The sequence below is a fragment of the Natrix helvetica genome, assembly GCF_964273705.1.
Source record: "Natrix helvetica genome assembly, chromosome: 4".
NCBI classification, from domain to species: domain Eukaryota; kingdom Metazoa; phylum Chordata; class Lepidosauria; order Squamata; family Natricidae; genus Natrix; species Natrix helvetica.
Genome location: NC_138550.1, coordinates 5,013,765 through 5,041,525, shown reverse-complemented (window position 1 = coordinate 5,041,525; position 27,761 = coordinate 5,013,765). Strand labels below are relative to the sequence as shown.

At 44.7% G+C, this 27,761-nt stretch overlaps 1 protein-coding gene across 1 annotated transcript in view; it reads left to right on the top strand.

The window, feature by feature from the left end:
- The window catches only part of TENM4 (teneurin transmembrane protein 4), a 490,922-nt gene that overhangs the window by 424,819 nt on the left and 38,342 nt on the right, over window positions 1–27,761 (top strand). Inside the window, exons 15-21 of the mRNA XM_081952366.1 lie at window positions 115–261; window positions 2,363–2,579; window positions 15,766–15,885; window positions 21,985–22,246; window positions 23,265–23,532; window positions 24,829–24,972; window positions 25,715–25,964. Of these exons, the coding sequence (XP_081808492.1) occupies window positions 115–261; window positions 2,363–2,579; window positions 15,766–15,885; window positions 21,985–22,246; window positions 23,265–23,532; window positions 24,829–24,972; window positions 25,715–25,964 (1,408 nt within the window). The remainder of the gene's footprint in view (window positions 1–114; window positions 262–2,362; window positions 2,580–15,765; window positions 15,886–21,984; window positions 22,247–23,264; window positions 23,533–24,828; window positions 24,973–25,714; window positions 25,965–27,761) is intronic.

Here is a 27,761-nt window from a genome sequence, read left to right as displayed (position 1 = left end):
GCAAATCCTCACTCAGTCTTTGTTTGCACATGTGAATGGCCTTGTGAATCTTGCTCGCAGATGTTCATTTTGTCTTCTCCAACTAAACTTCCCTTTCCTTTTCCCCCTTTCCAGAGGGATGCCCCGGGCTGTGTAACGGCAACGGTAGGTGCACGCTGGACATGAACGGGTGGCTCTGTGTCTGTCAGCTGGGCTGGAGAGGGTCAGGCTGCGACACGTCCATGGAGACAGCGTGTGGGGACGCAAAGGACAACGATGGAGGTAAGATTCCGCCTTTGTTTATCCAATAAACAAACAAACAAATAAGATTCCTCCTGGGTTTACCGATCACGAATCTTCACTTTGCATGGATAGGAATGGGAACGAGGAACAAACCGAGCTCCAGGTTTGAAACTAGGTTCGAAACCCCTATCTGAACATTTCAAACTTGGGATGGACTAAAATCCAGCTCAAAATTGGATTTTGTGCGCGCGCGTGTGTGTGTGTGTGTGATTCAAAATACTGTGGGTTTGTGTCGTAAAGGGTCAGATTACTGCAGGCTGCTGTGAAACGTATACAGTTTTCTCTCTGGAAAAAACCTTCTCTTCCAATAGAAGAGAATATTTGTCGCTCAGGGTTGAACTGTGGGGCCCTTGGTGCTCTCTGAGCTTGGCGGTTTTCTTGTCGACGTTTCACGAGCCAACTAGGTAACGTCATCAGTGCTAAAAGGGAGTACGGTTTGCTCTCTGTTCGTTTGCAAGCAGATTGCCATGTCACCAAGGTTAGCACAGGGATGTCAAACTTAAGGCCCGGGGGCCGGATCCGGCCCGGGGAGGGGGAGGTGCTTAGATCTGGCCTGCGAGGCCAACCTGGAAACAGCTGAAGTCTGGCCCACAGTGCCTCTGCCAGTGAAAACGTGTTAATTTTACATCTGGTTCCCCGAATCAGTAGTTGTCAGGACTGGCTGGCCCTGCCCCTCCCATCCCAGGAGTCTCCACGCAAGTGCAGGGCCCGCATGAAGGCTCTAGGAGGGCGAAAAACGGGCCTCCCGGAAGTCCATAAACGAGCCCGTTACTGGCTTTCCGAAGGCCTCAGGGAGCAGTGGTGGGTTCCGGTTCGGCCAAACCAGTAGTGGTTTGGCGGCCTGGGTCACTGGAACCGGCCACGGCCCTGAACCAGTTCTCCTACGGTGGCGCCATCTTGATTTTCAGTTCTGCGCATGCGCAAAACAATTTTCATTGCACAAATTCTATTTTAAAAAAATATTTTGCGCATGCGCAGACCTATTCATGTGCAAATGCGCACATGCGAGCACCGAACGAGCAGTAATGCCGGCAGTAACCCACCCCTGCCAGTGAGGCTGTTTTCGCCCCCTCCGGAGGCTCAAGAAAAGCCTCCGGAGACTGGGGAGGGTGAAAACACCCCATCCGCCGCTATGGTTCAGGAGGCCGAGCAGGCCACGCCCACCATGGCCACTCCCACCCAGCAACCGGACAGAAAATGGGTTGTTAATATTTTTCAATCCCACCGCTGCCTGCAGGCGTGTACACTCACACCGCCAAGACTGCATGATTTTCCGACAAAGGGAACAAGATAAATCCCTTTGGAGCTTATCTATTATTTCCGAAGATTTAAAAAGTGGTGGCTTTTTCCTCCCCTGAAATGTACAGATGATTGAATGTTTTAGGTTAGTCCGGTGTGGTAACAAGTCCAAATTGCTTCCTTTGGGGAAAAAAATGTTTTTGGTGTGTGTGTGTGTGTGTGTGTGTTTGTGGAGTGGGGTGGCTGAGACACGAACCGGCAGAAAGAGCCCGCTGTCCCTTCTGATAAACTCCCCACCCCACCCACCACAAGGCTTGAAAACAACAGAGTGCTATCTCCCCTCTTGTGAAATTTAATATCCCCCTCCTCAGTTCTATTTACCCAGGTTGTTGGGGGCAAGAGGCTGACTCTGTAAACCTCTTAGAGAGGGCTATAAAGTATACTATTGAGATGGATGGATGGATGGATGGATGGAAGGAAGGAAGGAAGGAAGGAGGGAGGGAGGGAGGGAGGGAGGAGCCATGGTGGCACAGTGGTTAGAATGCAGTATTGCAGGCTGACTCTGCCCACTGTCAGCAGTTCGATCCTGACTGGCTCAAGTTTGACTCAGCCTTCCGTCCTTCCGAGGTGGGTCAAATGAAGACCCAGATTGTTGGGGGACAATAGGATGACTCTATAAACCGCTTAGAGAGGGCTATAAAAGCACCGGGAAGCGGTGTATAAGTCTAAGGGCTGTTGCTATTGTTATATTCCCATGTCAGAGAGTATACGTATTCTGCATGGCCGCTCTTTCCCCCCACTGAGGCTCCCCCACCGATGTCTTTGTGTCTCTGGTCCACAGACGGGTTAGTGGACTGCATGGACCCCGACTGCTGCTTTCAGTCTCTGTGCCGGAGCAACATGCTGTGCTTGGGCTCCCCCAATCCCCTGGACATCATACAGGAGACCCAGGCCCCCCTGGCCCAGCAGAAGCTCTACTCTTTCTACGACCGGGTCAAGTTTCTGGTTGGCAAGGACAGCACTCACGTCATTCCGGGAGAGAATCCGTTCAGCGGAGGGTAAGTTTCCTTCCTTCCTTTCCTTCCTTCCTTCCTTCTTTCCTTCCCTCCCTTCTTCCTTCCTTCCTCCCTCTTTCTCTTTTTCTTTCCCTTTCTGTCTTTCTTTCTCTTTCTCCTCCCTTCCTTCTTTCTTTCCTTCCCTCCCTCCCTTCTTCCTTCCTCCCTCTTTTTCTTTCTCTTTCTGTCTTTCTCTTTCTCCTTCCTTCCTTTCTTCTTTCTTTCCTACCCTCCTTCCTTCCTTCCTTTTTTATTTCTCTTTCTGTCTTTCTTTCTCTCTCCTTCCTTCCTTCTTTCTTTCTTTCCTTCCCTCCCTTCTTCCTTCCTTCCTCCCTCTTTTTCTTTCTCTTTCTGTCTTTCTTTCTCTCTCTCCTTCCTTCCTTCTTTCTTTCCTTCCCTCCCTTCTTCCTTCCTTCCTCCTTTTTCTTTTTCTTTCTCTTTCTGTCTTTCTTTCTCCCCTTCCTTCCTTCTTTCCTCCTTCTTTTTCTCTTTCTCTGCCTTTTTTCCTTTCTTTCTTTCTCTCCTTCCTTCCCTCCCACCCTCCCTTTCTTCCTCCATATTTTCTCTTTCTTTTTCTTCTTTCTTTCTCTCCTCTTCTTCCTTCCTCCCTTCCTCTTTTTCTTTTTCTTTTTTTCTATCTTTTTCTTTCTTTCTTTCTTTCTTTCTTTCTTTCTTTCTTTCTTTCTTTCTTTCTTTCTTTCTCCTTTTTTCCCTTCCCTTGCTTCCTTCTTTCCTAAAAGCGTTGTGGTATATACCAATTACACTTCAGGTTCAACTTTAATAAGCTTTTTTTTTGCCCCCTTGAAAACCGAAGGTTCGTAAGGAGTTCATAGCCTGTGTGTTATGATTTTATTAATGATTTCTCTCCCTGAAGAGTTTGTTCTAAACTGTGCACCAGCCACTTACTGTAGCTACCTTCTGTCCCTTATGCTCAGCACAATTTAATATTATTGTCCTGGAGTCTTAATACTGATTGAATTCTCTGAGAGAAGTGATTTATGCGGCCAAAATGGCAAAAACCATGAGAGAGGGGGAGAGAGAGGGAGGGAGGGAGGGAAGGGGGAGGGAGGGAGAGGGAGTGAATGAGAGAGAGAGAGAGGGAGAGAGAGAGGGAGGAGAGAGGGAGGGAGGAAGGAAGAGAGGGAGAGAGGGGGGAGGGGGAGAGGGAGGGAGGGAGAGAGAGGAGAGAGAGAGAGAGAGAGAGAGAGAGAGAGAGAGAGAGAAAGAGAGATTAATTCAGAGTAACCACGGACATTTGCAGAAAAGTGCAAAGGGGGAAAAATATAGAGTAAGAATAGATTAATTAAGCAAGGACAATGAAGGTAAACGCCATACCATATTTTTTGGACTATAAGATGCACCGGTGTATAAGATGCACCAAGATGTCGAAGAGATAAGTAAGAAAAAAAGTTTTTGTCCTCCTTGGCCCACAGGAGCACTCTGCAGGCTTCGGGAGGGCTAAGGGAAGGCAAGAACGCCCCCGTTTTTCACCGAAACAGGGGGATTTTCCCCTTCCCCTAGCCCTGCTGAAGCCTGCAGAGAGCTTCTAGAGCAGTGTTTCTCAAACTTGGCGACTTTAAGTCCTGTGGACTTCAACTCCCAGAATTCCCCAGCCAGCTATGCTGGCTGGGGGATTCTGGGAGTTGAAGTCCACAGGACTTAAAGTCGCCAAGTTTGAGAAACACTGTTCTAGAGGATGGGGGAAGGCAAATACACCCCCATTTTGGTGAAAAATGGCCCATTTTTCACAAAAATGGGATGTGGGGACGGGGCTTCAGGAGGCCAAAAATTGCTGCATTCGGTGTATAAGACGCACCAACATTTCCACGCTCTTTAGGGGGGGGTAGGGTGCGCCTTATACTCCGAAAAATACGACAAATCCCTTTTTTTGAGTGCCGTCGTATCATTGAACGGTCGCTAAACAAAGAGCTGTGAGTCGAGGACCATCTGTAGTTGTCTCCATACAGGCCCTTCCCTCTGTCCCTCAAGGTTATTCCTTCTGCCCTTTGCAAAATACTAGGAAACGTAGAAAGAAAGAGCAGGAGGACCGACCTCAAGATGGATAGGTTCACATTAGCAATGACTGCTGTGCTTGGAAGAGCCCAAAAGGCCAAGTTAGGGACACCGTCTATCTCTCTTGCGCGGTTGCTAAGAATCCAACCCAACTTAATGGCCAACACTCAATCAACGTTTTGCCCTCCGTGACCCTTTCCCACTCCAGAGGGGAAGACAAGAGCTCTGGGTATCTAATTTGGAGTAGAGTGCCGGAGCTTAGGATGACAGGCACTTTAAAAATGCCCGAAGATAACAAAGAAGAAACCAGGAGAAGTAAGGCAGCCAGCAAATCCATCAAGGGATTCTCAGCCAGCACAAGAACAGCTGGTCCAAAAGGATGCAGAAAAATATCCTTTGCGGATGGAATTTGACTCAATTTGTGGGGGGAGCTTATTTCGAGGGGGACCCTCTGTCTAAGCCAGCTCTATGACCATCTCAAAAAGGTGAGCCTTTTTGGGAGGGCGTTTTAATAAATTTCAATATTAAATTAATGATTTAGGAAAGATGTGGTCTTGTTACTAGCCATAGAGAGAATGTATGGGTCCATGTTATTCTCTCTTTTTCTCCCTTCCCCCCCCCTCTCTCTATCTGTTTCTTTCTCCCTCTGTGTGTGTCTCTCTCTGTTTTTCTCTGTGTGTTTTTCTCTGTCTGTGTTGCTTTCCCTCTCTCTTTTTCTCTTTCTCTTTTTTCTCCTTTCTCTCTTTCCCTCTCTGTGTCTCTGTTTCTTTCTCCCTCTGTGTGTGTCTCTCTCTGTTTTTCTCTGTGTGTTTTTCTCTGTCTGTGTTGCTTTCCCTCTCTCTTTTTCTCTTTCTCTTTTTTCTCCTTTCTCTCTTTCCCTCTCTGTGTCTCTGTTTCTTTCTCCCTCTGTGTGTGTCTCTCTCTGTTTTTCTCTGTGTTTTTTTCTCTATCTGTGTCTACAGTGGGATTTGTAAGCAAACCCAAGTTGTTGGAGCCCTTAAATTGGGCTTTGGGGCAGCTGCAGCACACTGCTGGCTCACACTTCAAATACAATACAATACAATTGGAAGGGATCTTGGAGGTCTTCTAGTCCAACCCCTTGCCTAGGTAGGAAACCCTATACCATTTCAGACAAATGGCTATCCAACATCTTCTTAAAGACTTCCAGTGTTGGGGCATTCACAACTTCTGGAGGCAACTTCTGTTCCACTGATTAATTGTTCTAACTGTCGGGGAATTTCTACTCAGTTCTAAGTTGCTTCTCTCCTTGATTAGTTTCCACCCATTGCTTCTTGTTCTGCCCTCAGGTGCCTTGGAGAATAGTTTTACACCCTCTTCTTTGTGGCAACCCCTGAGATATTGGAAGACTGCTATCATGTCTCCCCTAGTCCTTCTTTTCATTAAACTAGACCTACCCAATTCATGCAACCGTTCTTCATATGTTTTAGCCTCCAGTCCCCTAATCATCTTTATTGCTCTTCTCTGCACTCTTTCTAGAGTCTCCACATCTTTCCTATATCATGGCCACCAAAACCGAATGCCGTTTTTCAAGTGTGGCCTTACCAAGGCATTATAAAGTGGTATTAACACTTCATGTGATCTTGATTCTGTCCCTCTGTTGATGCAGCCTAGAACTATGTTGGCTTTTTTGGCAGCTGCTGCACACGGCTGGCTCCTATTTAGATGGTTGTCCACTAGGACTCCAAGATTCCTCTCACAGTTACTACTATTGAGCAAGGTACCACCTATACTGTACCTGTGCATTTCGTTTTTCTTGCCTAAATGTAGAACCTTTAACATTGAATTTCATTTTATTAGATAGTGCCCAATGTTCGAGTTTGTCAAGATCCTTCTGTATCTTAAGTGGTTGTCTACTAGGTCTTTCTAAATCCCTAGATCCCTCCCTCCCTCTTTAAAAACTGATGAGGACATTGTGGTTTTGAGCAAGGAGACATCACAATGGGTCCCGAGGAGGAGCAACAAAGATGATTAGGGGACTGGAGGCTGAAACATATAAAGAATGTTTGCTAGAATTGGGTATGTCTAGTTTAATCAAAAGAAGGACTAGGGGAGACATGATAGCAGTCTTCCAATATCTCAGGGGTTGCCACAAAGAAGAGGGAGTCAAACTATTCTCCAAGGCACCTGAGGGTAGAACAAGAAGCAATGGGTGGAAACTAATCAAGGAGAGAAGCAACTTAGAACTGAGGAGAAACTTCCTGACAGTCAGAACAATTAACCAGTGGAACAACTTGCCTCCAGAAGTTGTGAATGCCCCAACACTGGAAGTCTTTAAGAAGATGTTGGATAACCATTTGTCTGAAATGTTATACAGTCTCCTGCCTGTGCAGGGGTTGGACTAGAAGACCTCCAAAGTCCCATCTAACTCTGTTATTCTGTGACTTTCTTCTTGGCTGGGGAAGTCTCTATATTCCAAAGAACATGGGTTGGGTGAGGCCTACTCCAAGCTTCCTTTACTAGTTAAAAGAAGGGATCAAACCCAGCGGACTCAATTTTGAGGGAAGACAGTTTAAGTTAGAGATCTTCAAACGTGGCAACTTTAAGACCTGTGGACTTCAACTCCCAGAATTCTCCAGCTGGCTGGAGAATTCTGGGAGTTGAAGTCCACAAGTCTTAAAGTTGCTAAGTTTGGGGAGCTCTGTTTTAAGTAAAAGAAGCTGTCCCTGGCTCTCGTTCGGGCAGAGGTGGTCTCTAGCCATTTCGGAATTCAACTAGGCAGAAAGTTAATATTGTAGAGGAAAATAAAAGAGATTCCTCGGGAAGTCATAAAACAGATGGAACTGCAAGCTTGCTGCATTTTTTTGGGGGCAGAAAGCAGACAGAAAATCCACTTCCCCAAATGGCAGTTAAAGGAAGATGTTGAAATGTTATTTAAAGAGTTAAGGAAAGCGTGGAGTTGCAAAAAGGATGCAAATGACTGCAAGGAATATAAATCCTTCCATTCCTCAACATCCAGTCAGAAGCGAAAGAAGCTTCATGGATGAGAAGCGAAACCTCTTCAAGGAAAAACAAATAGGTCCAGTTGCCCCTTGAGGGAAAAAATATACCTATGGGTATGGTGGGTTTTTTCCTTTTACTGATAAAAAAAATAACTGACATGTTAATGGTCATTTTATAGCTATTACAGAAAGAGAGGCAACTGTTTGATGACTTCCACGTGTGAACGTATTGTCTCCACATCTTTTTTACATCGTGGCGACCAAAACTGAATGCCGTATTCCAAGTGTGGCCTTACCAAGGCCTTATAAAGTGGTATTAACCCTTCCTGTGATCTTGATTCTATCCCTCTGTTGATGCAGCCTAGAACTGTGTTGGCTTTTTTGGCAGCTGCTGCACACGGCTGGCTCCTATTTAAATTGTTGTCCACTAGGACTCCAAGGTCCCTCTCCCAGTTACTCCTATTGAGCAAGGTACTACCTATACTGTACCTGTGCATTTCGTTTTCCTTGCCTAAATGTAGAACCTTTTTAAAAAGAGTCTAGACAGTCACTTATGTGAAATGGCATACGTTCTCCTGCTTGATCAGAGGGCTGGACTAGAAGACCTACAAGGTCCCTTAAAGCTTATTCTATTCTATTCCATTCCATTCCTTTCAATCCCATCCCATTCTATTCTATTCTATTCCCATTCCATTATTCTACTCTACTCTACTCTATTCTCATTCCATTATTCTACTCTACTCTACTCTATTCTCATTCCATTATTCTACTCTACTGTACTCTATTCCCATTCCATTATTCTACTCTACTGTACTCTATTCCCATTCCATTATTCTACTCTACTCTACTCTATTCCCATTCCATTATTCTACTCTACTCTACTCTATTCTCATTCCATTATTCTACTCTACTCTATTCCCATTCCATTATTCTACTCTACTCTATTCCCATTCCATTATTCTACTCTACTGTACTCTATTCCCATTCCATTATTCTACTCTACTGTACTCTATTCCCATTCCAATATTCTACTCTACTCTACTCTATTCTCATTCCATTATTCTACTCTACTCTACTCTATTCTCATTCCATTATTCTACTCTACTCTATTCTCATTCCATTATTCTACTCTACTCTACTCTATTCTCATTCCATTATTCTACTCTACTCTACTCTATTCTCATTCCATTATTCTACTCTACTCTACTCTATTCTCATTCCATTATTCTACTCTACTCTACTCTATTCTCATTCCATTATTCTACTCTACTCTACTCTATTCCCATTCCATTATTCTACTCTACTCTACTCTATTCCCATTCCATTATTCTACTCTACTCTATTCTCATTCCATTGTTCTGTTCTGTTCTGTTCTATTCTATTCTATTCCATTCCATTCTATTCCATTCCATTCCATTCTCTATTCTATTTTGCTCTGCTCTATTGTATATTTGACTGGGATGGATAAAGACCTGAGCAGAGTTTGGATTAGAAGACCTCCAAAGTCCTTTCCAAACCTACGATGCCATGTTCTGCATCTTATCTTTTCCCTCCTCCATCGCAGAGAACCTATTTTTCCATCCCCATTTTCAACCAGGCCCTCATTTTTCGCTGCTCTTTTTGCCTCTGTGCAGTTCTCTGCAGGCCTCCCTTCGTTTGCCTTTGTCTCCCAGCTATCTGGCTTAAGCCAGGCGCTTGTCGAAAATATTTTTTGCAAGATGCTTTCCGATGAGCAGAATTTTCCTATCGGAGGAGCGCTTCCTAAATCTTGGCAACCCCTTGATAACAGCTTTCTTATAATGTCTTTTAAATTCTTGCCTGGGCCTTGGGGATTTTTTTTTTTTAAGAATTGCTGTGGGGAAGCATTTAGGCCAATCCTCCTAACTGTTATTATTATTATTATTGTTATTTTTAAATCTTGCTGAAGTTTGGTCTGTAATGCGTCTAAACGCTGTAATTGGGAACAGGTTTTTTTTCCCCCCCTCGATCGGAAGCCATAAGGATAAATTGATAAGGAAATTGGAAAGGAAGGAAGAAACTTAGATGGCAAAAGTTTTTGATTGGGTTGGGGTTATTTTTCCCTCAGAGATGTTTAAAATAGGATGTTGGGGGAGGAAATGTTCAAAAAAAAGTCAAAATGATATTTGTACAATGGAGACCCCCACCTTTGTTATGTATGACTTAACAACAATTCACTTAGTGGCCATTCAAAGTTACAACGGCACTGAAAAAAAGTAACTTGTGAACGCTTTTCACACTTACGTCCTCGTGGTCATGGGATCAAAATTCAGACGGTTGGCTCCTGACTCATATTTATGACGGCTGCAGTGTCCCGGGGGGGGGGGAGTGTCACGTGATCCTTTTTACAACCTTCTGACGAGCAAAGTCATTGGGGAAGCCCGATTCACTAAACAACCGTCTTGACTGTCTTGATCCTTCCTCCACCTTCTAAATATCCCTGGTTCAAAACAGAAATTGATTTTTTTTTTAAAGTAATAATACAAAGGTACAAAATTATACAGATTGTCCTTGTTTTATATTAGTGGCTGTTTGAAGTTACAACAGATCTCCCAAAAGATACTTGGAATGGAATGGAATAGAATAAGGAAAAGAAAAGAAGAGAAGAGAGGAGGGAATGGAATGGAATGGAATAGAATAGAATAGAATAGAATAGAATAGAATAGAATAGAATAAGGAAGAGAAGAGAAGAAAGAAGGGAAGGGAAGAGAGAGAATGGAATGGAATAGAATAGAATAGAATAGAATAGAATAGGGAAGAGAAAAGAAGAGAAGAGAGGAGAAAATGGACGTTGCATCCGAATAGCAAAAACCTTTGGCGGTGTGTGTGTGTGTGTGTGTGTCCTGTCATAACCCTAGCAACCGGTCATTAAACGAGGACTACCTATATAGACCAGCTTAATTAACAATTAAAATTTAAGCCGTTGCTACTGTTTTTCAACAGAAAGAATTATGCCTCAGCTCTTCCTTTCTTTTGCAATTCCTAGCCCACAAAGTCATTTACATTTTTGACCGATTTTCCGCAAAGCATATTGTTCAGAATGAGACTTTTCGTCTTCCGCAATTACGGAAGGTGAATTCAACGTACTTTTACTTGGACTTTCTGTTTCACCCAAGGGGGAAAGTAGTGGCATTAATTTAATCTCCTTGTGAATTATGCATTGCTTAGTAATATGAGAGTTTAAAATTACGGTATGGCTATATTATCTCCTTTAAAAAAAATAAAAAAGCAGTGAGCTATCATATATTAAGAAATCCCCATAGGTTTTTTTTAAATTAAAAAAAGGATCTGATTAAAAATAGGATATGTATGTATGTATGTATGTATGTATGTATGTATGTATTTGTGTTACAACCCCTGGTATGCCTAAATATGGGAGGAAGGTCACTACTCCCTCTTTCTGTCCTTCGGCTCATCACAGAAGACCATGCAGGCAGAAAACCATATTTTTATTTTTAATGTTGCCTTTTTATATTTGTGTTGTATTTGTACTGATAAATAAATAAAGGGAGACTAGTATAGATCTATTTCGAGCTAATTGGCTCTCATCAGCTAGCCATACCCTTACTGGGATTTGAACCTGGGCTGTATTATATATAAGGAAGAGATAAGGAAGAGAGCTAGCCATACCCTTACTGGGATTTGAACCTGGGGTGTATTATATATAAGGAAGAGATAAGAAAGAGATAAGGAAGAGATAAGGAAGAGAGATAAGGAAGAGAGCCTGTGGCTTAGTGGCTAAGACTCCTGCCTAATATATAATACAGCCCAGGTTCAAATCCCAGTAAGGGTATGGCTAGCTGATGAGAGCTAAATAGCTCGAAATAGATCTATACTAGTCTCCCTTTATTTATTTATCAGTACAAATACAACATATATATATATATATATATATATATATATATATATATATATATATATATGTATATATATATACACATATACATACATATAAAACATATACATACATATACATACATATACATACATATACATACATATACATACATACATACATACATACATACATACATACATACATACATACTGGTCTTGTTGTATTCGGGTCTTTTCTCGTGTATGAGTGAGATTGTTGCCTATACAATCTCAATCTTACACGGGAAAAGACGTGAACACAACAAGACCAGCATACCTACACCATCGAAACCATTTCCAAAATAACTTGGCAAAGTTGTACGGTGTTCCTAATTCAATGAATTGCTAACCCTCCTGTTCGAGTAGCTAAATCAGTGGATGTGCTAAATTGCCTCATCTTAATTTCTTATTGGCAGTACTTCCTATTAGCAGAAGAGAATCGTTTTAGTTTTAATATTTTATATTCCATTTATATTGAAATTGTATTTCGTGAAACCTTCCTGGATAGACCCGGAGAAGGGGTTTTTTTTCGCAGCACCATTTCGCTATGAAGACGTAATTGCATTTTTTAGACCAAGGTCTTCTGAAGGAAACGGCCGACTAAATTAACATTAACCGTGTTCCTGTGGGGCTCGGTGCATTGTGGGTAGACGACTTCGCCTCTGGAAAGGACAGGTTGACCTAAGAGAGACCAGATGTTGACAAGGCACAGCGTTAATTGATTTTCCCAAAAGGGGCAAATTTAATCACCTGGGAGGGGAAATGAAAGGCAAAGTGGAGAACTTAATTGCTTCGTAAATTTTCACCTTTCTTTCTTCACTCCCTTCCACCAGAGCGCAGGTATCTCTGGGCTATCCCATAATTCTTTCAAACCCAAGTTTAGGATGGTCTCAGGTTAGGTAAATTGATGTAGATAGATACAGATAGATAAAGAGAGATGACAGAGTTAGAGAAATAGATGACAGAGACAGAGATAGAGATAGAGCAAGATGATAGAGATAAAGAGAAGATGGATTTCCTATCTTAGAAAGATGGATGGATGGATGGATGGATGGATGGATGGATGGATGGATGGATGGATGAATGATAGCTAGTAGATAGATAGATAGATTCGAGAGAGAGGAGAGAGAGATGATAGATGATAGATAGATAGATAGATAGATAGATAGATAGATAGATAGATAGATGAGAGAGATAGAGAGAGAGAGGGAGGGAGAGAGAGAGATGATAGATAGATGGATGGATGGGTGACAGGTAGGTGATAGATAGATAGATAGATGGATGGATGGATGGATGGATGGATGGATGGATGGATGGATGATAGGTAGGTAGTAGATAGATAGATGATGGATGGATGGATGGATGGATGGATGGATGGATGATAGCTAGTAGATAGATAGATAGATTCGAGAGAGAGGAGAGAGAGATGATAGGTAGATGATAGATGATAGATAGATAGATAGATAGATAGATAGATAGATAGATAGATGATAGAGAGAGAGAGGGAGAGAGGGAGAGAGAGAGATGATAGATAGATGGATGGATGGGTGACAGGTAGGTGATAGATAGATAGATAGATAGATAGATAGATAGATAGATAGATGATGGATGGATGGATGGATGGATGGATGGATGGATGGATGGAAGATGGTAGTTAGATAGATGATAGGTAGGTAGGTAGGTTACAGAGTAGTAAGGGACCTTGGAGGTCTCCTACTCCAAACCCCTACTCGGGCAGGAAAAATGGTATAGGGTCTCCTGCTTGAGCAGAAGGTTGGACTAGAAGACCTCCAAAGTCCTTCCCAACTCTTCTTATTCATGCTCTCAAAGTGAGCGCTGCCGGAATCTTCAGTGTTGGCGTTTAAGTGTGCAAAGACCTTTGTCCCTTGGACTTGATGCCTTTGAATTCCCCTTTATAGGGAAGTCACTCAGCACATCTGGCAACAATTGCCAGGCTCCCAAATGCATGCAAATCAAAGGCAGCCTAGCTGGAGGCAGTTGAGAGAGAGGGAGGGAGGGAGGGAGGGAGGGAGAGAGAGAGAGAGAGAGAGAGAGAGAGAGAGAGAGAAAGACAGAGAGAGAGAGAGAGATTACGGATTGAAATATTTCCCCATCAAAGATTGCTGCACATTAAAATCTAGAAACTGGGGATGTTCCAACTTCACACGCGGTACATAGATTGGACCGGGGGGGGGGAGGGAGGTTCCGGCAGGCATTACTGCCGGTTCACTCGTGTGCACGCTTCGCACGGGTGTGCTTGATGCACGCGCAGTTCGATTCAAATTGTTCTGTGCATGTGCAGAACCCAAAAACAAGATGGCGCCGCCTGCAGCACCGTTTGGAGAACCGGTTTCGGGGCGTGGCAGGCCTGGGTCGCTGCCGGTTCCAGTGACCCAGGCCGCCAAACCACTACCGGTTCAGCTGAAGCGATCGGAACTGGTAGGAACCCAACCCTGGACTGGACTAGAAAAGAAACTCCTTTTGATTCTGCCGGTCCGCATCGCTCAGGAGCCGGCCTGCAAACGGCATTTCTAGACGTAAAGAATGGAGCCTTCCTCATGTAAACAGAACAAGCTGTCAACTAGCTCTCGACTTATGGCCATCACAGGATCCAAAATTTCCGTTGCTAAGCAAGGCAGCTGGTGCAAACCCCTTTTCAAGTCTTCCTCTCCCTCCCTTCCCCCTTCCTCTTTTCCCCTTCTGTCATCCCTCTCATCCCCCTCCCTCCTTTCCTTCCTCTTTTCTATCACCCTTTCTTCCATCGATCATCACTCTCATTCCCTTCTTTTCTATGTCCTCCCTCCCTCCTTGCTTTCTCCTATCATTCCTCTCTTCCCTCCTTTCTCCTTTGCTTTCTTCCTCTTTTCTATTTTCATTGTTTCCTTCTTTCCTCTTTTCTACCACCTTTTCTTCCATCCATCACCATCAGTCTCATTCCCTTCAATTTTTTCTACGTCCTCCCTCCCTCCCTTCCCCTCCTTTTCCTCTTCCCCCTCTTATCCTTCAGCTTCTCCTCTTCCCTCTTCCTTCCCTCCTTGTCTTTCCTTCTCCTTCTCCTCTTATCCCTTCCTTTCTTCCCCACTTCCCTTCCCTCTTTTTTTCCTTCTTCCCTCCATCTTCCTCTTCCTCTTGTTCTCCTTTTCCTCTTCCCCTTCTTTCCTTCCCCTTCCCTTCAGCTTCTCCTTCTCTTTCTCCTCTTCCCCTGCCTTCCCTCTCTCTCTTTCCTTCTCCTTCCCCTTTTCCTCTTACCCCTTACGTTCTTCCCCACTTTCCTCTTCCTTCCTTCCCCTCCTTCTCCTTTTCCTCTTTCTCTTCTTTTTCCCCTCCTTCTCCTTCAGCTTTTCCTTCTCTTTCTCCTCTTTCCCCTTCCTTCCCTTCTTCTCTTTCCCTCTCCTTCCCCTTCTCCTCTTACCCCTTCCGTTCTTCCCTGCTTTCCTTCCCTCCTTTCTTTCCTTCCTTTCTTCCCCTTCCTTCCATCCTTCCTTCCCCTCTTTCTCCTTTTCCTCTTTCCCTTTGTCCTTCCCCTCCTTCTCCTTCAGCTTCTCCATCCCCTTCTCCTCTTACCCCTTCCTTTCTTCAATTTTCCTTCCTCCCTTCCTTCTCCTTTTCCTCTTTCCCTTCTTTCCTTCCCCTCCTTCTTCTTCAGCTTCTCTTTCTCCTCTTCCTCTTCCTTCCCTCCTTCCCCTTCTCCTCTTACCCCTTCCTTCCCCGTTTTCCTCCCCTCCTTTCCTTCCTTCCCTAGAAGAGTTCAGTGTTCAGTCATTTTAGCCTCGCAACCCAAGAGTCTCCTAGACACGTTTCTTCTCTCTCTCCCACTCTCCTTTCTCTTTGACTGTATCTTATATAATATTGCCACCGACTTTTGATCAATTGCAAACCAGAAAGGAGTTCCAAAGAGCAGCTAATCCCCGGTGCCGCAGTCCCCATCGATCCGTTGTTTCGGGGTTACACGCAAAAGACTGTTGCATCCCTACCTGGAAAATTAAATTACCCATCAGGAATATGAACTGGGCATGCAGAACCGAAGCCGTCCTTGGTGGGAACATAAAAGCTTCCTTGCATGCAAAAAAAAAAAAAGATGGTGGAGCCCATCTCAAGAAGTTCAGGCCCATCTCAAGAAGTTCAGGCCCATCTCAAGAAGTTCAGGCCCAGTAGCAACCGACGGAAGTTAGAGGTGCTGAAACAAAGAGTCCAAGACTCCAACAGGGCTCGGAGTCACAAGTCCTTGTTTTGTCACTTACAAAGTCTTCTCCTTGTTTTGCCAATTCACGCCTTTCAACTTTGTGGTGGTGTCGTGTTTGTTTTTTTTTACTTCCTCGCAGGCACCCTTGTGTCATTCGTGGGCAGGTGATGACCGCAGACGGGACCCCTCTGGTGGGCGTCAACATCAGCTTTGTCAACAATCCTCTTTTTGGCTACACCATCAGCAGGCAAGACGGCAGGTAGGTGCATCCCTTTCCTTCCTAAGACCTGGAAAAGACAACATTTGTAATGCAAACCCTGTATATTAAGCGTGAATCCCATCGGATGGCTTTTGCTGCCCAAGGATGCACTTTCAATCCTTACAGCCTAACTACCTTATGGAGAAAGTGTAAGCAGTTTAGACTTCAATGGTAAACAGTGAGAGAAGGGGGGGGGGGGTTGTACGAGTCCAAGTTCTACAAATGGAAATTAATCAAGGAGAGAAGCAACTTAGAACTGAGGAGAAATTTCAATACAATAACACAATAGCAGAGTTGGAAGGGACCTTGGAGGCCTTCTAGTCCAACCCCCTGCCTAGGCAGGAAACCCTATACCATTTCAGACAAATGGCTGTCCAACATCTTCTTAAAGACTTCCAGTGTTGGGGCATTCACAACTTCTGGAGGCAACTTCTGTTTCACTGATTAATTGTTCTAACTGTCAGGAAATTTCTCCTCAGTTCTAAGTTGCTTCTCTCCTTGATTAGTTTCCATCCATTGCTTCTTGTTCTACCCTCAGGTGCTTTGGAGAATAGCTTGACTCCCTCTTCTTTGTGGCAGCCCCTGAGATATTGGAAGACTTCTATCATGTCTCCCCTAGTCCTTCTTTCTCTTAAGCTAAACATACCCAGTTCCTGCAACCGTTCTTCATATGTTTTAGTCTCCAGTCCCCTAATCCTCTTTGTTGCTCTTCTCTGCACTCTTTCTAGAGTCTCCACATCTTTTCTACATCGTGGCAACCAAAACTGGATGCCGTATTCCAAGTGTGGCCTTACCAAGCCATTATAAAGTGGTATTAACCCTTCCCGTGATCTTGATTCTATCCCTCTGTTTATGCAGCCTAGAACTGTGTTGGCTTTTTGGGCAGCTGCTGCACACGGCTGGCTCATATTTAAATGGTTGTCCACTAGGACTCCAAGATCCCTCTCCCAGTTACTACTATTGAGCAAGGTACCACCTATACTGTACCTGTGCATTTCGTTTTTCTTGCCTAAATGTAGAACCTTACTCTTTTCACCATTGAATTTCATTTTATTAGATAGTGCCCAATGTTCAAGTTTGTCAAGATCCTTCTGTATCTTTAGCCTGTCTTCTGGAGTGTTGGCTATTCCTGCCAGCTTGGTGTCATCTGCAAATTTGATGAGTCAAGTCGTAGTCGACTCTTAACAATGGCATAGATGGAATTTTCCCAGAGGGCAGGTAGCACATCTTTATGGAATGCCGGTTTCTTTTGTATTAATTAATCCCACTGGAAGCCCAGGTTCTTAAAGTTGCACATTACTAAGGCTTGAGTAACACAGAGAGGAGCATATTAAAAATGAGCGGGTGGCTGAGCCAGCTCGAACAATTCAATGGGTCATCCATCCAGTTGAGCTGCATCTGGGACCGTCTCATGGGTATAGATTTTACCTGGTCAGACTCTGTCACGTGAAGGGTTAATACCACTTTATAGTGCCTTGCTAAGGCCACACTAGGAATACTGCATCCAATTTTGGTCGCCACGATGTAAAAAAGACGTGGAGATTCTAGAAAGAGTGCAGAGAAGAGCAACCAGGAAGATTAGGGGACTGGAGGCTAAAACATACAATGAACAGTTGCAGGAACTGGGCATGGCTAGTTTAGTGAAGAGAAGGACTAGGGGAGACATGATAGCAGTCTTCCAATATTTGAGGGGTGCCACAGAGAGAAGGGGGTCAAGCTATTTTCCAAAGCCCCTGAAGGCCAGACAAGGAATAATGGATGGAAACTGAACAAGGAGAGATTCAACCTGCAAATAAGAATGAATTTTCTGACAGTAAGAACCATCAACCCATAGAACAGAAGTTGCCTTCGGAAGTTGTGGGAGCTTCATCACTGGAGGCTTTCAAGAAGAGACTGGACTGCCATCTGTCAGAAATGGTGAAGGGTCTCCTGTTTGGGCGTGGGTTGGACTAGATGACCTACAAGGTCCCTTCTAACTCTGTCAATATGAATAAAGAGACTTTGAGGAAAAAGTGCAAAGAAGAGCAACAAAGGTGATGAGGGGACTGGAGGCTAAAACATACGATGAACGGTTGCAGGAACTGGGCATGGCTAGTCTAGTGAAGAGAAGGGACAGAGAAGACATGAGAGCAGTCTTCCAATATTTGAGGGGGTGCTGCCACAGAGAGGAGGGGGTCAAGCTATTCTCCAAAGCCCCTGAAGGCCAGACAAGGAATCATGGATGGAAACTGATCAAGGAGAGATTCAACCTGGAAATAAGGAGGGATTTTCTGACAGTGAGAACAATCCACCCATGGAACAGAAGTTGTGGGAGCTTCATCCCTGGAGGCTTTGAAGAAGAGACTGGACTGCCGTCAGTCAGAAATAGTATAGGGTTTCCTGCTTTGGGCGGGGTTGGACTAGATGACCTACAAGATCCCTTCCAACTCTGTAATTCTGTTGATGTGGAAAAATTATCAAAGAGAAATCCAACTTACAATGAAGGAGAAATTTCCCCGACAGCAAAAACAATTAACTTTCTGTTGTCTCCAGAAGTTGTAGGTGTTCCATCGCTGGGAATTTTTAAGAAGAGAGTCTCAAATGGGATAGCCTTTCCCGCTTCAGCAGAGGGTTGGACTGGAAGACCTCCAAGGTCCCTTCCAACTCTGTCATGCCATTATTCTCAAGATCTCAGAGAATGGGAATTTCTTTCGGTTGTTACAGACGTGTTTTGCATCAACACTCTGGAAACATCTGCGCAGCCACAGCAATGAAGACTAGTCTGGGTGTTTGTTGGGGAGGGGCGTTTAAACAACTGGACCTTGAAGGATTCCAATCAAATTACCAGAAAACATTCCTTCCTTTGTCAAGCCGATTGTTGTCCCAACAGAATAATCCATTTTGTCAGGCAGTTAAAAAAAATGATCCTTTTAAAATATATGCACAGATTCTTGCTTTGGACAAGGGAGTAGGCAACAACGGTGCAAACATTCTCAGAGGCTACAAGATTTCCAGAAGTCAGCAGTAAATAAATTCAGCAATAAACCTTACGTTTTTCAACCTGAGCTGTCTTAACTTGTTGGTTAAGTTTTGAATTGACTTCAGTCTTTCGCACCAGGCTTGATAAGCTTATATAGAAATTTTATTGTCGATTAGACTGAAGAGGTATGCTGGCTGGGGAAGTCTAGGCGCTGAGACCCAACCATTTTGGCTGGGGAATTCTGGGAGTTGAAGTCCACCCAAGCTGGCTGGGGAAGTCTAGGCGCTGAGACCCAACCATTTTGGCTGGGGAATTCTGGGAGTTGAAGTCCACCCAAGCTGGCTGGGGAATTCTAGGAGCTGAGACCCAACCATTTTGGCTGGGGAATTCTGGGAGTTGAAGTCCACCCAAGCTGGCTGGAGAAGTCTAGGTGCTGAGATCCAGCCATTTTGGCTGGGGAATTCTGGGAGTTGAAGTCCACCCAAGCTGGCTGGGGAAGTCCAGGTGCTGAGACCCAATCATTTTGGCTGGGGAATTCTGGGAGTTGAAGTCCACCCAAGCTGGCTGGGGAATTCTAGGAGCTGAGATCCAACCATTTTGGCTGGGGAATTCTGGGAGTTGAAGTCCACCCAAGCTGGCTGGGGAAGTCTAGGAGCTGAGACCCAACCATTTTGGCTGGGGAATTCTGGGAGTTGAAGTCCACCCAAGCTGGCTGGGGAAGTCCAGGTGCTGAGACCCAATCATTTTGGCTGGGGAATTCTGGGAGTTGAAGTCCACCCAAGCTGGCTGGGGAATTCTAGGAGCTGAGATCCAACCATTTTGGCTGGGGAATTCTGGGAGTTGAAGTCCACCTAAGCTGGCTGGGGAAGTCCAGGTGCTGAGACCCAATCATTTTGGCTGGGGAATTCTGGGAGTTGAAGTCCACCCAAGCTGGCTGGGGAATTCTAGGAGCTGAGATCCAACCATTTTGGCTGGGGAATTCTGGGAGTTGAAGTCCACCCAAGCTGGCTGGGGAAGTCTAGGAGCTGAGACCCAACCATTTTGGCTGGGGAATTCTGGGAGTTGAAGCAACAATGGAATCTGTGTGTCTGTGTGTAATGTAGGAAACAGGCATAGAGGTCCTCATTAGCGTGAAGGGAGAAATCTATAGAGGCATTATATCAGCTGGCAATGGGTGGCCAACATCCAGAGGCCCCATCTTACGGCGGTCTATGGTGAGATATGTCTCTAATTCACAGTCCAGCAGGCAAGATCTCCCTAACAGTGTGGCTAATTCATTTCCGGTCCGTGAAAATAAAATAAAAAACAAAGCAAGAGAGCGAAAGAGTATTGGTATTGATCCTGCAATTAAAGGAGGAACACGCTGGCTGATTTTTAATAGCCCAGTTTCTGGCACGCCGGCAAACTCAAAAGCACCAGAGCCTCAAGGAAGACATTATAAACAGTTACTTAATATTTGGCAAAGTGGCGAGCCAGGATGGAGAACCGAGCGGTGCTACGGTGGGAGTTACAATATAATAGCAGAGTTGGAAGGGACCTTGGAGGTCTTCTAGTCCAACCCCCTGCCTAGGCAGGAAACCCCATACCGTTTCAGACAGATGGCTATCCAACATCTTCTTAAAGACTTCCAGTGTTGGGGCAGTTTCTGGGAGTTCCTCAAAGTCCCACTAAATTACCTTGCTGTTGTCCCATTCCTGGGTTTTCAGCTGGGTGTGGCTGAGCTCATAGGATGGCTCCATAGTGTTCATGTCAGGTTTAGGATACCCAGGGATAACGTTGTGCAACTGGAAACCAAAGGTAAGCAGCCAGCTGTTGACATCTGGAATGGGAAGAGAAAAACCGGAAGGTTAAATGCACAGGTGTAACATAAGTGGTACTTGACGCAATAGAATAGAAGAGAATAACAGTTGGAAGGGACCTTGGAGGTCTTCTAGTCCAACCCCCTGTCTAGGCAGGAAACCCTACTCCACTTCAGACAAGTGGGTTATACAACATCTTCTTAAAGACTTCCAGTGTTGGGGCATTCACAACTTCTGGAGGCAAGCTGTTCCACTGATTAATTGTTCTAACTGTCAAGAAATTTCTCCTCAGTTCTAAGTTGCTTCTCTCCTTGATTAGTTTCCACCCATTGCTTCTTGTTCTGCCCTCAGGTGCCTTGGAGAATAGCTTGACTCCCTCTTCTTTGTGGCAACCCCTGAGATATTGGAAGACTGCTATCATGTCTCCCCTAGTCCTTCTTTTCATTAAACTAGACATACCCAGTTCTTCATGTGTTTTAGCCTCTAGTCCCCTAATCCTCTTTGTTGCTCTTCTCTGCATTCTTTCTAGAGACTCCACATCTTTTCTACATCGTGGCGACCAAAACTGGATGCAGTATTGTTGCAGAAACAGATAGGTGGTCCTCGACTTATGACCACAATGGGGGCCAACATTTCCTTTGCAAAGCGAGACTGGTGTTCGATGAATTTTGCCCCACTTTAGGACCTTTCTTGCCAGTTGTTAAGGGACTCACTGAAGGGGTTAAAGTTAGTGACACGGTGGTGAAGTGACTCTGGCTTCCCAACATTGACTTTGATGGTTTGAAGGTCGCAAAAGGGGATTGCGTGACTACAACCGTCGTAAATATGAGCCAAGCGTCTCAATTTTGATGGTTTGCGACTAAACCAGCTGGCTTATAACGAGAGAAGCTGGATTTGCTTAAAAACCATGTGATTCGCTTAAGAACAGGCATGAAAATGCCGTAAGATTGGGCACGACTAAGCCCACCTTGCTTAGCAGCAGACATTCCTGTCCCGATTGTGGTCGTAAGTTTGAGGACTACCTGAAACATTTGCAAAAACTCTCCTCTTAAAACAAATCTCTGTGTCTGAATCCGAGACATGCTTCTCAGGATATAAAAATATAAATTTTATCATATTTTATCTATATCTTAAATTATTGCATTTTGTTCCATTTTTCATCTTAGATTGTATTTTATTCCAATTTCATTTTAAATTGTTTTATTTTTTTGAGGGAAAATATCACCACAAGGTCAGCCTTTTTCACTGACATCGGTAGCTAATCTACATCTTTATCGCTTCCCTCCTGTAAAAAAAGGGGGAAAAAAAGCAAAAACCCATCTTGGCTTTCTGTCCGCACAGTTTTGACCTGGTCACGAATGGCGGGATAGCCGTCGTTCTGCGTTTCGAGCGGGCGCCCTTCATCACTCAGGATCACACGCTGTGGCTGCCCTGGAACCACTTCTTCGTCATGGAGACCATCGTCATGCGGCACGAAGAAAACGACATCCCCAGCTGTGACCTGAGCAACTTCGCCCGGCCCAATCCTGTGGTTTCCCCCACTCCGCTGACCGCCTTCGCCAGCTCCTGTTCCGAGCGAGGCCCCATCGTGCCAGAAATCCAGGTAAGAAAACAGGACTACAAATATACTTCCAGATCAGGGGTGAATTCCGGTAGCTGTTACTGCCGGTTCGGTCAGGGACACGCCACATGCGCAATAAAACAAAAATAGCTCTGCGCATGCGCAGAAGCAAAAAACAAGATTGGTGCCACCAGGAGAACCAGTTCGTGGGTGTGGCCGGTTCCATCAACCCAGGCCATCAAGCTACTACCGGTTCGGCGAACTGGTCCGGATTGATAGGAACCTACCACTGCTCCAGATCCTGGAAACTAGGCAGTGGAGGAGGTGGGAAAAATACTCAGATTGAACAGCCGAAAAGCAGATGTAGAAAGAGATAAAGATCTTAGAGAGGAATATGGGAGACAAGTAAAAAAAAAAAAAAGCATAGCAATTAAAGTATTGAAGCGGGCAAGAGAAGATGGATAGATGATTTTTCATTTTTGATGTTGTTTTGATTTGCTTCTCTTTTTCTTTTTTTTATAGGTAGGTGACATGATTACAAGCTAGATAGGATAGAAAGAAAATGTTTTTTTTTTTAATCAAAGGATGACATGATTAAAAGTTAGAATAAGAGATAGAAATAAGAGAAAAGGGGAATATTCATGTATACACTTTTCCATAATAAGAGCAATAATAAGAGAAAACATGGAATAATCAAATAATGACAGATTGCAACTTTATATAAATATGTATTACTATCAGAAATATATCAGGTGATCGAAAGTGGTAACTGTAACTAATGTTATTAGTTTTGCTTGTATTAGAATATATGACACCCAGGTGCCACACTTGATAGGTTTGTAAAAAAAATAAAAATAAATCAAAACCTTTTTTAAAAAAAGATACTTCTAGATGTGGGCCACCCTTGGCAAATTGAGGGACCAACAACTGTCCTTTGCTCGAAATAGCGTCTGCACAATCCTGGAATTACAATTCAGCTCTTTGACCCCACTTTCAAACCTGTCCAAAAAGTGGACTTTGCTATTCTTTAGCTTTGTGATTTTCTTTTTTAAATCTCCAGGCCTTGCAAGAAGAGATTAAAATCTCAGGGACTAAAATCAAGCTAAGCTACCTGAGCAGCCGTACCTCTGGCTACAAATCAGTCCTGAAGATCAGCTTAACCCATCCCACCATCCCTTTTAACCTGATGAAAGTCCACCTCATGGTCGCGGTGGAAGGACGTCTCTTCAGAAAGTGGTTCGCGGCAGCTCCAGACCTCTCCTATTACTTCATCTGGGACAAGACGGACGTCTACAATCAAAAGGTCTATGGGTTATCAGAAGTCTTCGGTAAGATACAGTGGTGGCATTCAGCCATTTTGGACCGGTAGTGGTGACCTGCAGGTGCTTCTCCACTCCGGCTCTATTCAGCCACGTTTTCTAAGCCACGTGCATGTGTGCAAACAAAGCGCATGGACAGAAGGTGCGCTCACTCACAGTTTCGGTGCACGGCAAACAGGTGGTTAAATTATGTGAAATCCAGCTCTGGTAAGATACCATTTTTGTATCTGCCTTTATTATCTTTGGCAGCTCCAGCTGCCAAAAAAGCCAATGCAGTTCTAAGTTACATTAACAGAGGGATAGAATCAAGATCACGTGAAGTGTTAATACCACTTTATAATGCCTTGGTAAGGCCACACTTGGAATATTTGCATCCAGTTCTGGTCGCCACGATGTAAAAAAGATGTGGAGACTCTAGAAAGAGCGCAGAGAAGAGCAACAGAGAGGATTAGGGGCCTGGAGACTAAAATATATGAAGAACGGTTGCAGGATCTGGGTATGTCTAGCTCAATGAAAAGAAGGACTAGGGGAGACATGATAGCAGTGTTCTAATATCTCAGGGGCTGCCCCAAAGAAGAGGGAGTCAAGCTTTCTACAAAGCACCTGAGGGCAGGACAAGAAGCAATGGGTGGAAATTAATCAAGAAGAGAAGCAACCTAGAACCAAGGAGAAATTTCCTGACAGTTAGAACAATTAATCAGAAGCCTCCAGAAGTTGTGAATGCTCCAACACTAAGGTTTTTAAAGAAGATGTTGGATATCTGTTTGTCTGAAGTAGTGTAGGGTTTCCTGCCTGAGCAGGGGGTTGGACTAGAAGACCTCCAAGGTCCTTTCCAGCTCTGTTATTCTTTCTGTCTCCTGCCTGTCCATCAACTCAAGTTAACCAAGGTAGCTTTCTGCAAAGTCCTGACCAATCTCTATCTGATGGCAAAACCACACTTGGGGAAGGGGTTTCTGGTCCTGTCCTTACCCTGTGGAACCCCTTGCCTAGAAAGATTTCTGCTTCCCACTTGAAATTTTATTAGTTACTATATTTAAGCCACTTAATTCAGAGAACCACAAGGTGGCAGCAAAGAGTGGCAGAAAAGTTTGATTCTCTGCTACCATCTAGTGGTTGCCTGAATTTTGGATGCCCAGATATGATGGTCCTGTACTTTCCTTGGAATGGGGGATATAAAAGTGTTTGATCTAGCTGAATCTGATTTATTTTCTTTCGTTTGTTATTTCTTTATTTTGTTTTGTTTTCTTGGGATCGGAGTTGACTCTTTTCATAGCTCTTTCTCATTCTATCTCTCGCAACTCCCAGTCTCCGTGGGATACGAATATGAATCATGCCCGGATTTGATCCTGTGGGAGAAACGGACGGCAGTGCTTCAAGGTTATGAAATAGATGCTTCGAAACTTGGAGGATGGTCGCTGGATAAACATCATGCGCTGAACATCCAAAGTGGTACATTTGCTTGATTGTTCATCTCTTTATTATACAAACTTCGTATCTCTTAACCACCCGTCTCCTTTGGATGGCTTTTAGGATCAAAGCTGCAGTTAATTACTTTTTTTTATTAGTTTATTAGCCGATAAGCTGGTGTTGCCCGAGTATTTATTTTTTTGGGAGGGGAAATGTCTGGACCAAACAAATTTCTAATGTTGAATTTTCCCCCTTTCCAGAGGGAGTCCCTTTGTGGAGTACTGTGAAGCCGTTACCATGGCAAGCCACTTTATGGCAGTACAGTAGAAGCCATTTTAAGGCACAACAGGCTGCATCTTAACAGAACACACACACCGAGGGGCTTTAGGGATGTCTTACCCCCACAGTATTTGTCCCCAGAGTAATTTGTGTACCATGTTTGGTTGAAATTGCTTGAGGCATTCCAGAGTATACACACACACAACCATTTTTATATCAATAGATGTGACAACGCACAAAGGAAATACAAATAGTAGGAAAAATCGGGATCCGATGAATGTAGGGATGCTGCAATAGTCATTAAGTCTGAAAAATGTTCGCAAGTCACTTTGTGCAGTGCCGTTGTAACTTCGAACGGTCACTAAACAAACTGCTGTGAAGTCAAGGACTTCCTCCACACGCCGATTGCCAAGGGCCAGGATTTTTGACTGTGGTATCAAGGGCCATTTGGAGCTGTCTCCGGATTGCAAAGTCCTTCCCATCACCCTTGTGTTTGCCCCCTCAGGTATCCTGCACAAAGGAAACGGGGAAAACCAGTTCATCTCTCAGCAGCCTCCGGTCATAGGGAGCATCATGGGCAATGGACGCCGAAGGAGCATCTCCTGTCCGAGTTGCAACGGCCTGGCTGACGGCAACAAGCTCCTGGCGCCCGTTGCCTTGACCTGCGGCTCAGACGGCAGCCTGTATGTCGGAGACTTCAATTACGTCCGAAGGATCTTCCCTTCGGGGAATGTCACCAACATCTTGGAGTTAAGGTATGACCAGCGTCTTGTGACGTTAGTTCCTTCCGCGTCCCTCGAGGTGATGTTCTCAGATGGGGAAAGCAAGTGTTTTGGGTTTGGTTTGATGGGAAGAAGGACCAGGGGTGATAGATATGATAGCATTGTTCCAATATCTCAGGGGCTGCCACAAAGAAGAAGGAGTTAAGCTATTTTCCAAGGCACCTGAGGGTAGAACAAGAAGCAATGGGTGGAAACTAATCAAGGAGAGAAGCAACTTAGAACTGAGGAGAAATTTCCTGACAGTGAGAACAATTAATCAGTGGAACAGAAGTTGCCTCCAGAAGTTGTGAATGCCCCAACACTGGAAGTCTTTAAGAAGATGTTGGATAGCCATTTGTCTGGAATTGTATAGGCCAGGGTCTCCTGCCTAAGCAGGGGGTTGGACTAGAAGACCTCCAAGCTCCCTTCCAGCTCTGTTCTCAATTGAATTGAAATCTCATAGACTTTATTTGAGTAAATTACAATAATACACTGTTAACTGAGTTCTTTGAGGGGTGACATGAATGCAGTCTTCCGATATCTCAGGGGTTGCCACAAAGAAGAGGGAGTCAAGCTATCCTCCAGAGCACCTGAGGGTAGGACAAGAAGCAATGGGTGGAAACTAATCAAGGAGAGAAGCAACCTAGAACTGAGGAGAAATTTCCTGACAGTTAGAACAATTAATCAGTGGAACAGAAGTTGCCTCCAGAAGTTGTGAATGCTCCAACACTGGAAGTCTTTAAGAAGAGATTGGGCAATCACTTGTCTGAAATGGTGTAGAGAAGGGAATTCTGGGAGTTGAAGTCCACAAGTCTTAAAGTTCCCAAGTTTGGACACCCCTGGTGTAGAGTTTCCTGCCTGAGCAAGAGCTTAGACTAGAAGAGGGGTCCCCAACCCCCCGCGCCGTGCCCCACTACTGGGCCATGAGCCATTCAGAACGGGGACACAGGCTTGGAAACAGACTCATTTATGACGGTTGCAGTGTCTTGGGCTCACGTGACCCCCTTTTGCGACCCTTCAGACAACAGTGGGATTCGCTTAACAACCGTGCAACTAATTGACCAACGGCCGTCATTCACTTAACCACTGTGGCGAGGAAGGTCGTCAAACGGGGCAAACCTCCTTCCACAACTGCCTCGCTTAGCAACAGGGCAAAATTGGGGTCTTGAGTCGAGGGCTCAACCATATTTTTGGTGTGTGTGTGTTTTTTTCCCCTGCTCGGCGTCCAAGTTCAAGAAACGTAGCCAAGAGGTCTGGTTGGCTTTGGCTGGGCACTATCCAGGGAAAATGTGAATTTGAGAGCTAAAAAGCGGTTTTCCTCCAGGCCCTCCACCACACGGGCTCCCTGAGAGGGAAGGGAAGCCTTGAAGTGGGGTGGTTTTACTTCAGCCGAGGGGGAGAAAAGACGCCTGGCATTCAAACAACGAAAGAGCCGTTTTCAAAGGGTTTTTTTCCCCACAAAGGTTGCAACAAGGCTTTGTGATGCTCGTCCGGGGGCCACCGAGCTCAGCCTAAACATCGCTTTGGCCGTCTTTCTGCCTCCCTCTCTTTTTCTCCTGAGGCAACGTGAGACCTTGGGAGCAACACAACTTAAAAACAAGCGTTTGGGGCCCCCCGGGGGTCCGGCAGTTAAATGGCCCCTCCAGGAAACATGAAGACCCACCCTGAGCAGTGGAGAAACTTTAACAAAAAATACAATAAACATTCAGAATAGCTTTCCCTCCCTCTCCCTCCCTTCTACTCTCCCCCTCCCTGTCTCTCTCCCTCTCCCCCTCTCCTTCCCCCCTCTCT